Raw genomic sequence first — 15,799 nt, 5'->3', positions numbered from 1 at the left:
AGAACCAAGGCAGCAATAAGATGTACTGATTTCTATTATGCTTCTAAATCCACCAATCTATGTAGATTCCAAATTCAGAGACTCCTCGTCGTTTCGTATTCTTGTCTCAACTGAACAAACAGATTTGATTACTAAAACATTTTCAGGATTAAGTTTTGCAATAAGCAAATCATAATCATAAGCAAATAATCTGGTTTTCTTAGGCTTTTCAAGTAATTTCTTCTTCACTTAGCCCCTCTTCTTATCCCTGGTATTGAAAATGAGTTTTACAGGCCAGGTGTGGTGGCTCACACCTGTAATCCCAGTACTTTGGGAGGCTGAGGTAGGCAGATTACCTGAGGTCAGGCATTTTGAGACCAGCCTGACCAACATGGTGAAACCCTGTCTCTACTAAAAATACAAAAATTAGCCAGACACAGTAGCAGGTACCTGTAATCTCAGCTACTTGGGAGGCTGAGGCCGGAGAACCGCTTGAACCCAGGAGATGGAGGTAACAGTGAGCCAAGATGAGGCCACTGCACTCCAGCCGGGGCAACAGAGATAGGTTCTGTCTCAGGAAAAAAAAAAAAAAAAAAAAGGAAAAGAAAGAAAATTAGGTTTACAGAGACATTTACTTGTAGTCAGTCATGATTTCTATTATATTGAAGTAAGAAAAACGTATCCCTTGTTTAATTTACCTACTAGAGAGAATAAAGATATATATGGCTTTGTTTCATAATAAGTGATTTACAAAACCAAAATAAATAAATAAATAAAAATTTAAAAAAGCAAATACAAGTCCTGGACTGGTAGGTATGAACTTAATTGTAGCAATTTTCTGTACAGTTTTCCTTGAGTGGAGATAACTGAGTGGCTTCAGTATACCTTCCAATTGAATTCCAGCTCATTGTTAGCTGAGAACATCGTCAGCTACAGCTATGTTTTGAGATCTTGGTTATTTTAAAGAAGTTTCCGCTGCAGTTGTAACATGTGAATTATTCTAGTTAGTAACCCAATGAGGTTAAATCACTAACCTGTCTCTGTAGGCTTCTGCTTACTGAAAATGCTTTTCATTCTGCAAACCACAGAATCTTTCTCGGAGGAATCCTCTTTAAAATGCCAAATCCTGATTGCCTTTGTTCCCTTTACCAATATCCAGGCAAAAAATTACAGCTCTTTCTACTGTTAGACCTGGTTGCTTTTTCAGCATTTGTTCATTAAGGTGTTACATGTGCCTGTTGCAACTAACAATTCTCGGGAAGTCTGTCAGCAGTTGTTTGGCCAGGTGTGCATAGAATAGATGGTAACACTCATAAGTAACACTTGGGTTTTCTGGGGTGAAAGCATACCTGTAACATTATAAAGGTCAACTTGAATGTAAAATTATAAAGGTCCACTTAATGGACATAAGGGCAAGTTACCCAGTTTGCCTTCTGAAAGTTACTTAAGCTCATATTTTCTCTGTGAGATTTAATTACTTGGCATTAGTATAGTTAGATTCACAAAGATTAATTAGATCAAGGAAAAACATTTATAAAGTATCCGATAACTATGGTCTGTCTGTATAGTGTATTGAAAAATATCTGAGAAGTGATCTTAGGTGGTTCAACATTTGGATAAATTTAATGGGGTAAGAAAATCTAAGTGCAGTATTCTTTCTCAGTATTCCAAGATCTGTGGAGGAAAGGTAGGTGGTATTCTTTGTGCCATGCCCTTTTAGACAGTTTTGCTAGCTGACATAGAAATAATACATGAACAAGGGAGATATACCCAAAGGGATTTTGTGTCCTCCTTTGTTTTTGAGACCCAGAAATAGAATGAATTAACTTTTGTGCCCTGTGTTCAGTTTCAGTCTAGAAGGCTTGACAGGAGGAGCTGGTGTCGGAAACAAGCCATCCTCATCTCTAGAAGTAAGCTCTGCAAATGCCAAAGAGCTCAGACACCCATTCGGTGGTGAGGAACGGGTTGACTCTTTGGTGTCACTTTCAGAAGAGGATCTGGAGTCAGGCCAGAGAGACCATAGGATGTTTGATCAGCAGGTAAGTCTTAAATATGTCTAATTTGGAAAAAATGTGTTTCACGAAATGTGAACATAGAAGGCAAGGCTTCTGGTAGTATAAGGCTAGTAGCTATGATTACTTACCCATTTTATGATATACTTAATCTAGCACTAAACCAAGATTTTAGCACTTAATTAAAAAGGGCCAGGCATGGTGGCTCATGCCTATAATCCCAGTGCTTTGGGAGGTTGAGGCAGGAGGATCACTTGAGCCCAGAAAACTCAAGACCAGCCTGGGCAACATAGCAAGACCCCCATCTCTACAAAAAATTTAAAAATTAGCTGGACATGGTGGCTTGTGCCTGAAGGCTGAGATAGGAGGATTACTTGAGACCAGGAGTTTAAGGCTGCATTGAGCCGTGATTGCACCGCTGCACTCCAGCCTGGGTGACAGAGCAAGACTCTGTCCCTAAAAAGAAAAAAGAAAATAAATAAATAAAGAATGCCATTAATCTGCATAGATTTAAATATTCCATCAAGGCACACTTTTAAAATTAGGAAAGTATCCAGGATATTAAATTGAGTTTTCCTTCTTATCTGAGACCGTCTTTTACCATCTCAATAGTAAAATGAATCTTGAAATATGCTACATATCATTATGAATTTTCCCAATTCTCTAAAACATACCCCAAGTTTCTCCTTTGTAGGAAAAAAAAAACTTTCTTACTATACCTTCCAGGAAATGTCTGTTGATTCTCTCCCCTTCCCTTCCCTACCAGAATTCTTTTTTTTTTTTTTTAATACTTTAAGTTTTAGGGTACATGTGCACAACATGGAGGTCTGTTACATAGGTATACATGTGCCATGTTGGTTTGCTGCACCCATTAACTCATTATTTACATTAAGTATTTCTCCTAATACTATCCCTCCCCCAGTCCCCTACCCCATGACAGGCCCTGGTGTGTGATGTTCCCTGCCCTGTGTCCAGGTGTTCTCATTGTTCCATTCCCACCTGAGTGAGAACATGCAGTTTGGTTTTCTGTCCTTGTGATAGTTTACTCAGAATGATGGTTTCCAGCTTCATCTATGTCCCTGCAAAGGACATGAACTCATCCTTTTTTATGGCTGCATAGTATTCCATGGTGTATATGTGCCACATTTACTTAATCCAGTCTATCACTGATGGACATTTGGGTTGGTTCCAAGTCTTTGCTATTGTTAACAGTGCCGCAGTAAGCATACATGTGCATGTGTCTTTATAGTAGCATGATTTGTAATCCTTTGGGTATATACCCAGTAATGGGATTGCTGGATCAAGTGGTATTTCTGGTTCTAGATCCTTGAGGAATTACCACACTGTCTTCCACAATGGTTGAACTAGTTTACAGTCCCACCAACAGTGTAAAAAAGTGTTCCTATCTCTCCACATCGTCTCCAACATCTGTTGTTTCCTGACTTTTTAATGATCACCATTCTAACTGGTGTAAGATGGTATCTCATTGTGGTTTTGATTTGCATTTCTCTAATGACCAGTGATGATGAGCATTTTTTCATATGTTTGTTGGCTGTATAAATGTCTTCTTTTGAGAAGTGTCTGTTCATATCCTTTGCCCACTTTTTGATGGGGTTGTTTGTTTTTTTCTTGTAAATTCGTTTAAGTTCTTTGTAGATTCTGGATATTAGCCCTTTGTCAGATGGGTAGATTGCAAAAATTTTCTCCCATTCTATAGGTTGCCTGTTCACTCTGATGCCTGCCAGAATTCTTAAGAGAATATCCATGCTCCCTGCCTTCTCTTTATAAAATTTTACTTGTTTATTTACTTATTTAGAGACAGGGCCTCACTCTGTCACACAGACTGGAGTGCAGTGTTGCCATCACAGGTCACGGCAGCTTCAACTTCCCCAGTTCAAGTGATCCTTCTGCCTCAGTCTCCCAAAGTGCTGGGATTACAGGTCTGAGCCACTGCTCCTGGCCCTTGCCTTCTCTTTATCACCACCTAGTCATATCTTAATTTCTGCTGCTATCACTCTCTTGAAACTCATGTCTTGAAGGTCATGGATTTCCTTGTCAGCCAAATCAAAGTGACTTCTTCTCATCTTCTGGTTGTTCTCAGTATCACTTACCACTTTTGACAATCCCTTGGGGAGGTTTTGAGAATTTGAATTATATGCTTTTATAGCATTGTACCTTACTGCAAGTCTTTTCTCTTCCTCTTGGGCCAGGAGACTTTGATTAATTTATGAAAGCATTCTGGGATGCATCTTATTTCCTCCAAATGAAACATTTATAGTTAAAAAAAAAAACTGTTTTTGAATAGATGACTGGAGTTTGGGGCAAAAATCTAATAATACATTTCTAATTAAACAAAATATTGACAACCTCTTCCTTGATTTGCTGAGTAGGACTTTGTGTAGAAGTTTAATTTTTTATTGTATCCTACTACAAAGTACTAACATGACCAAATTTTGCCCCTTTAAAAATTTTTTCTACTTGTTCTGATACTTCAGAAAGAGTTAGAAAAAATAAGAATACGAGGAATATGCTTGTTGAAGCAAGTGATTTAGATTTACTCAGCCTAATGGTAACAGAAAAAGGAAGGAAAAAATAGCAACAATTCTTGGGTGGCTACTGAGCACAGCGTTGCTAACAGTAAATAAACCAGTGAAAAATCTTTAAAATAAATTGCATTTCAAATGTATACAATCCTTTGGAAATCATGTGCAAGGTGAGGTAAAATACCAAAATTGTGGATTTGTAAACAATCATAGATCAAGACTGATATATCCCTTCAGATTCATCTCAAGCTCATTTAAATGGCTTGCCTAAGGTCGTGTAAGTGGCTATTAGCTAAACAGTATTAAACTCAAGAGTTCCTGGCTGTTAATTTCACTGCTTCTTTCCAGGTTTTGGAGTAGGTGAATTTTAATGAGGAAATAAGAATGATTTAATTTTCTTAATATTGTTTATTTTCTGAGATGGATGTTTCCAGGAATTTGACAGATAACCCTGCATTTTAGTAAGACGTTACTACCACTGATGTGTTTCTAAAAATGGACTATCTTTCTGAAGCGGACTTTCTGATTCAGTCTTTCTAGATTAAGTTGTTGTTTTAGTGCCTTGCTATGCTTAGCCTTCCTGGAATCTCTACTTAGCCATAGTTTTTATCTTGTATGGAACCTCAGAGTGGATATTTGAGCTGCTTGTATCATTCTGATCTGGATGAGTTGCCTGCAGCCAACTTCCTGTTAAAAGTCTCTGCCTTTCACTGAGGTCATTTTTTAGACCTCACAGTTGTATTTGAAACATAGCAACTGTTTGCCTCAGCTGCCATGGTTACACAGTAAACAAGCTCTAAATAATCAGAAGTCTGGCCTAATTGAGTCAAGTTCATGCTAGTAACGGATTTTTCATTGCTTCTCTTTCAACATGTGTGAGTCATAAGGAGGCAGATTTCATTCTGTGAAGGGAAAGGATTAATGATAAAGTCAGTTAACAATTGGAATGGGCTCTTTTTTTTTTTTTTTTTTTTTTTGAGACAGAGTCTTGCTCTGTAGCCGAGGCTAGAGTGCAGTGGCGCGATCTTGACCTTGGCTCACTGCAAGCTTCGCCTCCCGGGTTCACGCCATTCTCCTGCCTCAGCCTCCTGAGTAGCTGGGACTACAGGCGCCCGCCACCGCACCCGGCTAATTTTTTTGTATTTTTAGTAGAGATGGGATTTCACCGTGGTCTCGATCTCCTGACCTCATGATCCACCCGCCTCGGCCTCCCAGAGTGCTGGGATTACAAGCGTGCGCCACCGCGCCTGGCCAGGAATGGGCTCTTATCACCAGAAGTGTGCTAGTGGACACTAGACAACTGTCTTTCAGGGATATTGTACCAGGAACTTCTACAGGTGGTTGGATTACGTGGTCTCAAAGCTGCTGTGAATTTACTGAGAGAGTTAAATTATCAAATTTCAGTTACCTTTATGTTCATGTAGGATCAGTATCATCTTAGAAGAGGATAGGGAAGAGATTTAGGCTTCTTTCCAGATACATTGTTGCTTTGTTTGTGACCTTAAAACACTTTACTTGAATCTCAATTTTCCAATTATTTAAAATCAGAGGCCAGGCCTGACGGTTCACGCCTATAATCCCAGCATTTTGGGAGGCTGAGGCGGGTGGATCAGTTGAGCTCAGGGGTTTAAGACCAGCCTGGCCAACATGGTGAAACCCTGTCTCAACCAAAAATACAAAAAATTAGCTGGGCGTGGTGGTGTGCGCCTGTAATCCCAGCTACTCAGGAGGCTGAGGTGAGAGAATCACTCGAACCCAGGAGGCGGACATTGCAGTGAGCTGAGATGATGCCACTGCACTCCAGCCTGGGCCACAGAGTGAGACTCTGTCTCAAAAATAAAAATAGGCTGGGCGTGGTGGCTCACGCCTGTAATCCCAACACTTTGGGAGGCCAAGGTGGGCGGATCACAAGGTCAGGAGTTTGAGACCTGCCTGACCAACATGGTGAAACCCCATCTCTATTAAAAATACAAAAATTAGCTGGGTGTGGTGGTGCGCACCTGTAATCCGAGCTACTCAGGAGGCTGAGGCAGGAGAATCGCTTGAACTTGGAGGCGGAAGTTGCAGTGAGTCAAGATTATGCCATCAGCCAGGGTGACAGAGTGAGACTCTGTCTGAAAAAGTAATAATAATAAATAAAGCAAAATCAGAATACTGTTACCAATATTCTGCTATATCTGTATGAAGGAGTATTTAGATTTTCAAAGAACAAGTATTGTATGTAGTTTGATATTTCCAGTGAAATTATTTTTATGTGATTATACATCTAGCAGATATTTATTAAGTACTTACTAAGTTTGAAACATTGCTAGGTGCTATGAGGGATACAGAACCACTGTAAAGAATGGATACTCTAATGATCCCCATTTTACAGATGAGAAAACTAAGCCTCAGAAAAGCTAAGTAACTTTTCTGAAATTGAGCAGCTGTTAAGTAGCAGGAGCAGACTTTAACCTATGTCTGTCTGACCACAAGGCCTGTGCTCTCAACCCCTTCTGTACTGCCTTATTTTACTATGTAGGTCTAATTATAAGGTTTTATGCTTATCTAGAAATATGAGAGCATATGCTTACAACCTGTTCTTTTTTACTTCACAGATATGTCACAGATCTAAGCAGCAGGGATTTAATTACTGTACATCAGCCATTTCCTCTCCATTGACAAAATCCATCTCATTAATGACAATCAGCCATCCTGGATTGGACAGTGAGTATACTACTTTTTTAAAAAATTAAATATATTAAATCTTAACCACTCTTCCTATTATTTTTCTCACTTTAAGGCCTAATAACGTTACCTGTGAAAATTTGCTTGCTGCTGCTTTGAATGAATGGCTTAGCACTTAAACAGAAAAGGTGACATAGAGTTCATCATGAGATCTTCCTCCTTTTGCTACCTAAAAATATCCGTACATTAAGTTTATTTTATTTGTGGGCACTTTTTTTTTGTTTTTTGTTTTTTGAGATGGAGTCCCGCTCTGTCGCCCAGGCTGGAGAGCAGTGGCGCAATCTTGGCTCACTGCAAGCTCCACCTCCTGGGTTCTTGCCATTCTCCTGCCTCAGTAGCTGGTACTACAGGCGCCCACCACCATGCCCAGCTAATTTTTTGTATTTTTAGTAGAGATAGGGTTTCACCCTATTAGCCAGGATGGTCTCGATCTCCTAACCTCGTGATCCGCCCCCCCTCGACCTCCCAAAGTGCTTGGATTCACAGGCGTGAGCCACCGCGCCCAGCCAGACACACTTTTTAAACATTTTTTATTTTGAAGTAATTTTAGACTTGAAAAATAGTTATAAATAATGTTCACTGGGGAAAAAAAAATTGCAAAAATAGTACAAAGTATTCCCATGTATTCTTCACTTCTAGTCCTCAAATGTTATAATACTTGTTTCACCAGCCTCTCTCCCTCTCTTTGTCACTCCCCTTAAAGATTTTTTCTGAAACATTTGAGAGAGTAAGTTATATCCGTAACGCTCCTTTACCTCTAATTTAGTGTATATTTCCTAAAAACAAAGATATTCTCTTATATTACCATAATATATGAGTACCATATACGGGCCTTCTCTTGCTACTGAGTGCTAGCATTAGTATATAAGAGTACCTTATACTCTTATATACTATGATAATACTATATTACCATAGTATAATTATCCAAATCAGGAAATTAATGTCAATAAAATTATGTTACCTAATATGCACACCTTATTCAGATTTCAAATTTTCTCACTTATTTCTGGGTCCAAGATTCAGTCTAAGAACATATATTGAATTAAGTTGTCATGTCTCTTTAGACCTCTTTAATCTAAAAAGTTCCTCAGTTGATCCCTGTCTTTCATGAATTTGTCGGTGGAGAAACCTGGCACAGTAACTAACCCGAGCTTTTCAACAATGTCAAGCTCAAGAAGGACAAAGCAAGACTGAGACAGAGATTTAGTTCTGTGAGGGCCAGTAGGATTACATCTGAAAGGGGTTAGTGGACCTGTATGTGGATTCAGATCAACTGGCGATGGAAGTTATATAGAGCTGTCATGGCACCCATAGGCACAGGGCCTTGCGATGCTCAGAAACATACTTGGATTGGATCAGTGTTGTCTTGTCACAAAGCAACTTGTTCTTTGAGAAGCGTCATTTTTTATTTTTTAAATGTTGATTTTTTAATGAGTAGTTGCTGTGTGGGATCTGGATATAAAGATTAAATTCTCATCAAAGAGGGAGTGAGTGATACATTATGTTCTTTGCTGAAAGAGCATGTGTCTTGGAGGCTGAAGCCAAGGAAATAAACACATTCTCCTGGTGTTTCTGGGGTTTCCTCATTATTCCCTAATATAATTGAGTTTAAGAGTTGAGAAGCAGATGCCCTGTATTTATGGGATGTTCCATCTCACTTCATGACTTACTGGAATCCTAATTTTTAAAATTTTCACAGTGGAATTAAGACATAATGGATGACTCTAGCCAGACATGGTGACACGTGCCTGTAGTCCGGCTGCTTCAGAGGCTGAGGCGGGAGGATCATGAGCCCAGGAGGTCAAGGCTGCAGTGAGCTGTGATGGCACAACTGCATTCCAGCCTGGGTGATAGAGTGAGACACTGCCTCAAAAAAGAGAGAGAGAGAGAAAGACATAATGGATGATTCTGTTAAATTTTTTCTTGTTTTCGTGTGATTAATATTTCAAATACAAATCTAGCCTACTTGACAAAAGGTGTCTAATGAAGACTTAATTTTCAAAGATATGTCCCCCAGAAGTGTGACAGAAATAGCTTTTCCTGTTTTTGCATGTTTTGATTTTTTTTAAAATTTGGCTTTGAGTTAGAGATTTGGCTTGTATAGAATGGAAATTACAATTGAATAGTTTGCAGTGAATTTGATAAGCCAGAATGCTAACACTCAGTAGCCAGAAAAGGCCAGGAACGCTCTCTAAGTGAGACATTTCAGCTCAGTGTGCCCTCCTTCTGTGACCAGCAAGCATCATGACATAGTGGATATTGTACTTCTACAGCAACAGATACCTAGTACCAATAGAATGTGTCCCAAAGAGAGACCTTTTTCCTATATTTTGTGACCCACTTTCTTTCCTTGTGGATGAAACACTTCATTATTTTTCCTTCACAAAACAAGGTGCTTTTGGATTGTGTTTTCACTTGCTATCCAAACACTATAAATAATACAGCTAACTCCCAAAAGCACTATTCTAGAGGTTCTGACACATAGAGCTTTTCTTCCCATTGCTGATAATTTTTCTGCTCAACTCACCTAGGGAACCTGATTTCAGTAGTAGACTGCTGTCAAAAGTAGAGCTTCAAGCAAGAGTTTACGCCTTTCATTCAAATATAATACCCTCATTCTGATTTGTAGCGTGCGTTTCATACAGACTGGAATGATAGCTAGCCCCACGTACCTTTCTAATATCATATGCTGCAACAGAAGGACCCATCAACCTTAATGTCACTGTTTCTCCTTAGTTCCTCCTATATACAATTAAAATAGTTTCCCAACTGTATTTGTTATTCTACACTAGAAACATAATACATCATTTTGGAAATATTAAAATTCTGACTGAAGAGAAGACTAAAACTTGTGTTAAAGTGTGTGTGGTATGCCTTAAGCATCGGGATAACTGGATATTTCATAATTTGCTCCAGACTCAAGTGTTCAATTCCAAATCACTTAAATACTCAGCATGATTCATCTATGGTCATATTCTCCCTAACTGAAATAGTGTAATAATTAAAATCCTCAGTGATTTTTAAAGCCTAAAATGTTTGATACACTTAAAATATTTTAACTGATATTTTAAGCACACTTAGTGGCTGTTATTACTTTGAGCTTGTTACTGAAACTCTCTGCCTCAATTCAGCTGTTAAATGGGGATGATAATGTGATGTGGCTTAAATCTGACTTTATTTGAAGTCCATAGCATGTTTTCTGTCACATAATGAGCACATGCTGTCATTGTGGAGTGTGATTGTTCACAATAACCAGAACAGTGCCAGGGTCCATTTTTCTCTGCCCAGAGCTTAAACAAGGTTAGACATTGCTCACCATTGCTAGAACATTGTCCCTTGTTGTCTTGCACTTGGCTGTTTATTATGAGCGTGCTTGTTTAGGAACAGAATGTTTTCTAAACTCATCCTAATCTCACTGCTTTCCAGCTTTTACCTGTGCTCTTTTTCCTTCTAAGGAAATTATTAGTTGCCTTGACCACAGTTTATCACAGCTGTCAGTAAAACTTGAACATTTCTGAAAATGTATTTCCACTGAGCTGTTGTCCAGAATGTCTTTTGTTGGGTCATTTGCTGGATTTGAAAAACAGTCAAACTTGTAGCATTATTTCTAAGCTGGGATCTGTTTTAAAAAAAAATCTATTGATGTAAAGGAAAATACTAAGTAGAGAGGGTGACTAAAATATTTCTGTGTCACTATCTGGGGTGGAGAGCAGGCAAGCAGTAGCTTCTTTAGGAACCACAGAGGACGGGAAAAGCTGCAGTGCCTCCTGTCTTGGACTTACTGTCTTGATTTGAAGGGTGAGGTATGAAGAGCGTGACTTGGTGGCCATTTTTTAGGGGGTCGCAGTAGCACAGGTGCTGGCTGTGTCATGAGGCTTGGTGCCTGGGAGGACTGCCCTGAGGGAAACCTCTCCATGGAATGTGTGCACAGCATTTCTCCTCCTTGCATCAGAGAAAGATTATGTGGGGCCTTTTTCTCCCACTGTACTGAGAAACATAGGTGGTTTCTTGATAGAACTTAAAAAAATTTTTTTATTTTCACATGTATAGAATTCAGTTATGACAGATGATCTTTTCATTTTTTTGATACGGAGTCTGGCTCTGTCCCCCAGGTTGTAGTGCAGTGGCGGGATATCTGTCTGCAAGCTCTTCCTCTTGGGTTCATGCCATTCTCCTGTTTCAGCCTCCCAAGTAGCTGGGACTACAGGCGCCTGCCACCACTCCCCGCTAATTTTTTTTGTATTTTTTAGTAGAGACAGGGTTTCACCTTGTTAGCCAGAATGGTCTTGATCTCCTGACTTGTGATCCACCCGCCTCGGCCTCCCAAAGTGCTGGGATTACAGGCATGAGCCACCGCGCCAGGCCCAGATGATCCCTTTCTATGGCTGTATTTTTAACCTTTTCATTGCTCCCACCCAGAAGATGCTTCAAATAATAATCTGCTTGATTACATCCCTGGAAACACATTAGTGGTGATATGTTGAAAGGGGTATTGGACCCATTAGATGTTTTAACTTCATATGCTTGTTAATGAGATTTCATTTTCCCCTTCATTTTGTGTGATGTGTTACAGGTTGAGCATCCCTAATTTGAAAGTCTGAAATGCTCCAAAATCTGAACCATTTGAGCACCAACATGATGCCACAAGTGGAAAATTCCATGTATGAGGCCTTAACAAAATTATGTAAAATATTATGTAAAATTACCTTTGGGCTATGTGTATAAGCTGTATATGAAACAAATGAATTTCATGTTCAGATGTGGTTCTCATCCCCAAGATGTCTCATCATATATATGCAAATATTCCAAAATTCAAAATCTGAAATACTTCTGACCCCAAGCATTTCAGAAGGAATACTCTATGTGTATCACAAAGAAGGGCACTTTCCCTTGGGGTCGTTTTTATAACTTTGCTTATGGCATGTGAGTTTGCCAAGTTTCTTAAGCATGTTTTGATGGGAGCCGTAACTTGTAATTGTGTGGCATGCATTAGACTATGACAGCTAAGGCCGTCTTGAGAGCTGAACTGTGGCAGTTCTATATCTGTACCAGATCTTTAAAAAGGTAAAGGATCTGTGTGACCAAAGATCAAGGTGGGCCTCTGGAAAGTTAGGCATCAGTGCTATTGAGGATATTTTATCTCTGTTTTCTGGATTTCTTCTCTAATTGTGATGGGAATTTACTGAAGTATGTATATATCTGTGTGTGTGTGTGTGTATATATATATATATATATTCTTAGCACAGTTCTGTTTGGAAAAGATAACATTGACAAATACATCAGAACAAAAATGTCATCAGACTTCTTTTTGACGTTATTAAATTGTAAGACTGGAAAACATGCATGTTCATTAAATGCATATATAAATATAAACTTTAAATCAGATACCTTATAAAATTGAATTGCTATGTTACCAGAACATTTCCTTTATATAATATATATATGTTGGAGATTTCTGTATGTCAGGGATACACTAGATACTCATCACATAAGGTTTTTCCTATCATCTATGATTTTGTGACGCATGAAAGGGATGTTCTTAGATTCTGGGTAATAGGGGCAGCTCATTTTCATTTTACAAATCCATTTCACATTTGGAGGCACATCAGAACACACAGTAGTATCTTACTTTTGCACAAGACTCTCACTGCCTGACAAACTAGTGTGTATTTGTACCAACATTTCTTTGATCTATTACATGCAGTGGCTGCAACAGCAAACAGTGATGTCGCTTAGCATTTATCTGGGGTATGGAGTTGCTTTCATATTAGATAGGTACAGGGCTTTTTCTCTCATTTCATTTAGGACATTGAGATTCCAGAAAGTCGGATAAAGGGAAGTTCATTTATTAATGTGTTTATCGAGTAAATATTTGAGTACCTACTCTTTTCCATATACCAGGCTAGACAGTGGTAGGAGAGGGGAGAACTCACAGGTAGGGTTGCTTTCCTCACCACATTTACAGATGAGAACAAGTGAATCTTAATAGAAAATGGTAAATGCAGTAACTTAAACATTTGATGTTATAGGACTGACAGACCTAAGGGGTCAGAGAAGGCTGACTGAGGAGAAGTAATATTAAAGTTTGGACCAGAAGGAAACTGAGAATTAGCTGGGTGAATTCGTAGAAAGCAAGACTGAGGAATTTCGGCCTCTTGCCTGAGGGAAATGGAATCATTTACGTTGATTAAATTGATCCAATAATTGATTAGAATACTTCAGGCTAACTATGGGGAGGAGAGATTGGATCAGTAGAAGGCTTGTTATGTTATGTTATGTTATGTTATGTTATGTTATGTTATGTTATGTTATGTTATGTTATTTTTAAGACGGAGCCGTCGCCCAGGCTGGAGTGCAGTGGCGCTATCTCAGCTCCTGCCTCAGCCTCCTGAGTAGCTGGGGTTACAGGTGCCTGCCACTACGCCCAGCTAATTTTTTGTGTTTTTAGTAGAGACGGGGTTTCACCATGTTAGCCAGGCTAGTCTCGAATTCCTGACCTCATGATTTGCCTGCCTCGGCCTCCCAAAGTGCTGGGATTACAGGCGTGGGCCACCACGTCCGGCCAATAGAAGGCTTTTGCAGGATTCAGGTTACAGTAGTAGACCATGTCCTAAACCAAGGCAGAGAGCAGTGGCAATAGGGGAGGAATAGAGGCTGAGCTAGAAGACAAAGTGAAGAAGCCTGAGTGAAGTGTGATATAAGGTTTCCATTTATAAATATAAGGTGCGCAGGTTTCCGTTTTGAGTAATGAGTTAGATGTTGGTACCACTCACTAAGTGAAGGAACACAGGAGGAGGAACAGTTCTGCAGGAAAATATAAGTTCACTTACCTGCTTTTGGAGCTGTAGCTGCCTGTGGCACATCCACCCACAGGTGAGCAGGGAGAGGAATGAGCCTAGAGCTAAATAGAGAGATCTGGCTTCCAGATTAGAAAGATGTGACTCACCAGTGTCTTGTATGCAGATTGTCGTTAAGAGGTAGAGTGAATGAGGAGATTTGGGGTGAGGGAGAAGAGAGCTAGATACAGAATCCTGAGGAACACCACTAGTAGATGTTTTTAGTATACTTTTAAGAAAGAGAACCCCAGGTATGAATTGTGATCATTCTTGTTTTCATAATCTAACAGGTATGTATTTATTAGCCGAATTTTTTAGAAACTGCATTAGAATTCTGTATATTCAGAAATGGAGATGAGAATGTAAACAAATTATTACATCGTTCACCATTTCCTGGAACCACATAGTCCATTGACATTATACTGTTTCCCCATGTGCTGAAGGTCCTGGCGTAATCTGTGCATGCTCTAATGTCTTCTGTGAACCTCCTTCTCAGCTCAGCAGCAGATGCGGCCAGCAAGGCGGATCTCCATCAGCATCTCTCCACTCCTCCTTAAGTCTAAAACTCTCTTTTCTCTTGGCTCTTATTCCAGTGATGAGGAGGAGGAGTTGCATAGTAAGTAAGCAACTTTGGTGTCCAGTGACTGTTCTTGAAGGTCTGACCAGCTCAGAAAATGCTATAGGCTTGGTACTAAGAAATTGTTTGGAGGCTTTTAGCCCCTTGCATGCCATCCTTTGTAAGTCATTTGTCTTTATGCTTGCCTTTGAGAATTGGTTTGGATAGAACATTTGTTGTCTTCTGTGTAGTACTAACACTGAGCCACTGGCCTCCTGATTCCAGGGCACAAGATATCTTTCCAGCACACAGATACCCTCAAAGGTGTAGGGGATGTGTTCCCATCCCATTGTGTACTCTTTGTAATAGTATTGTGTGCTAATTTCACAAAACTTTTTATTTCACAATGTAAATTTTATTTTCCTTGTTTTGTTGTTCTGTCTCGTGGGACAGATATCTAGATGTTCATCTGTGGTATTTAAAAGCTATTTTTACACTTTTTTTCTTCTCCTTTTCAGACCATTTCTTTAAAAGTACCTTTCCTTTAAGATTAGACCCTATGGATTAGAGGGAGGGAGTTATATATGTATTTATCTCCTACTTTCTCTCTCCTTTTGAACTTGTATTTTTTCAGTTCTTTGGATAAACTGTAGGCTTCAAATGAATACATTCTTACTTGATAATGCCTAGTATAAAAACTTTACAAGGTATCAATTTAAGTAAACTTGGAAAAGAAATGAATTCCCCCTTCATGAAAATTACTGTCTTCAATTGTGCAAGATTTCTAGAATATTCCAGGATTGCTTTTAATGGAGAAACCACTTACAATAGAAAGTTAAATAATGAATTGTTTTTATATAACTAGTATTATTAGCATTTTATATAACTAGTATTGTTAGTATTTATATTACTAGTATTATTAGTATTGTTTTATATAACTAGTATTATGAGTATTACAATACCCGTATGATTAAGCACCCTAATTCCCTACCACTTGCTGATTCTAAGTTTCAGCAATATTAAGTGTTGCTCAAGCTGGCATTTTCACACTGTTCTTAAAGGGAAATGCATTATGCACAGTAAGACAGTTAATTTGCTTTTAAATGGAGGCCTTATTAAAGATTTGGTATATTTTTCACTAATAAA

General features: G+C 39.0%; 1 protein-coding gene across 13 annotated transcripts in view; it reads left to right on the top strand.

Moving 5' to 3' along the window:
• AKAP13 (A-kinase anchoring protein 13) overlaps positions 1 to 15,799 on the top strand; it is a 377,174-nt gene that overhangs the window by 291,170 nt on the left and 70,205 nt on the right. For all 13 annotated transcript variants that reach the window (XM_017860016.1, XM_017860015.1, XM_017860018.1 and 10 more), the window contains 2 exons: positions 1,826 to 2,018; positions 7,132 to 7,240. In XM_017860016.1, coding sequence (XP_017715505.1) covers positions 1,826 to 2,018; positions 7,132 to 7,240 — 302 coding nt within the window. The remainder of the gene's footprint in view (positions 1 to 1,825; positions 2,019 to 7,131; positions 7,241 to 15,799) is intronic.

This window comes from Rhinopithecus bieti, unplaced genomic scaffold (genome assembly GCF_001698545.2).
Source record: "Rhinopithecus bieti isolate Rb0 unplaced genomic scaffold, ASM169854v2 scaffold_52883, whole genome shotgun sequence".
Classification (NCBI taxonomy): Eukaryota; Metazoa; Chordata; class Mammalia; order Primates; family Cercopithecidae; genus Rhinopithecus; species Rhinopithecus bieti.
This window is presented reverse-complemented; position numbering and strand designations above follow the sequence as displayed.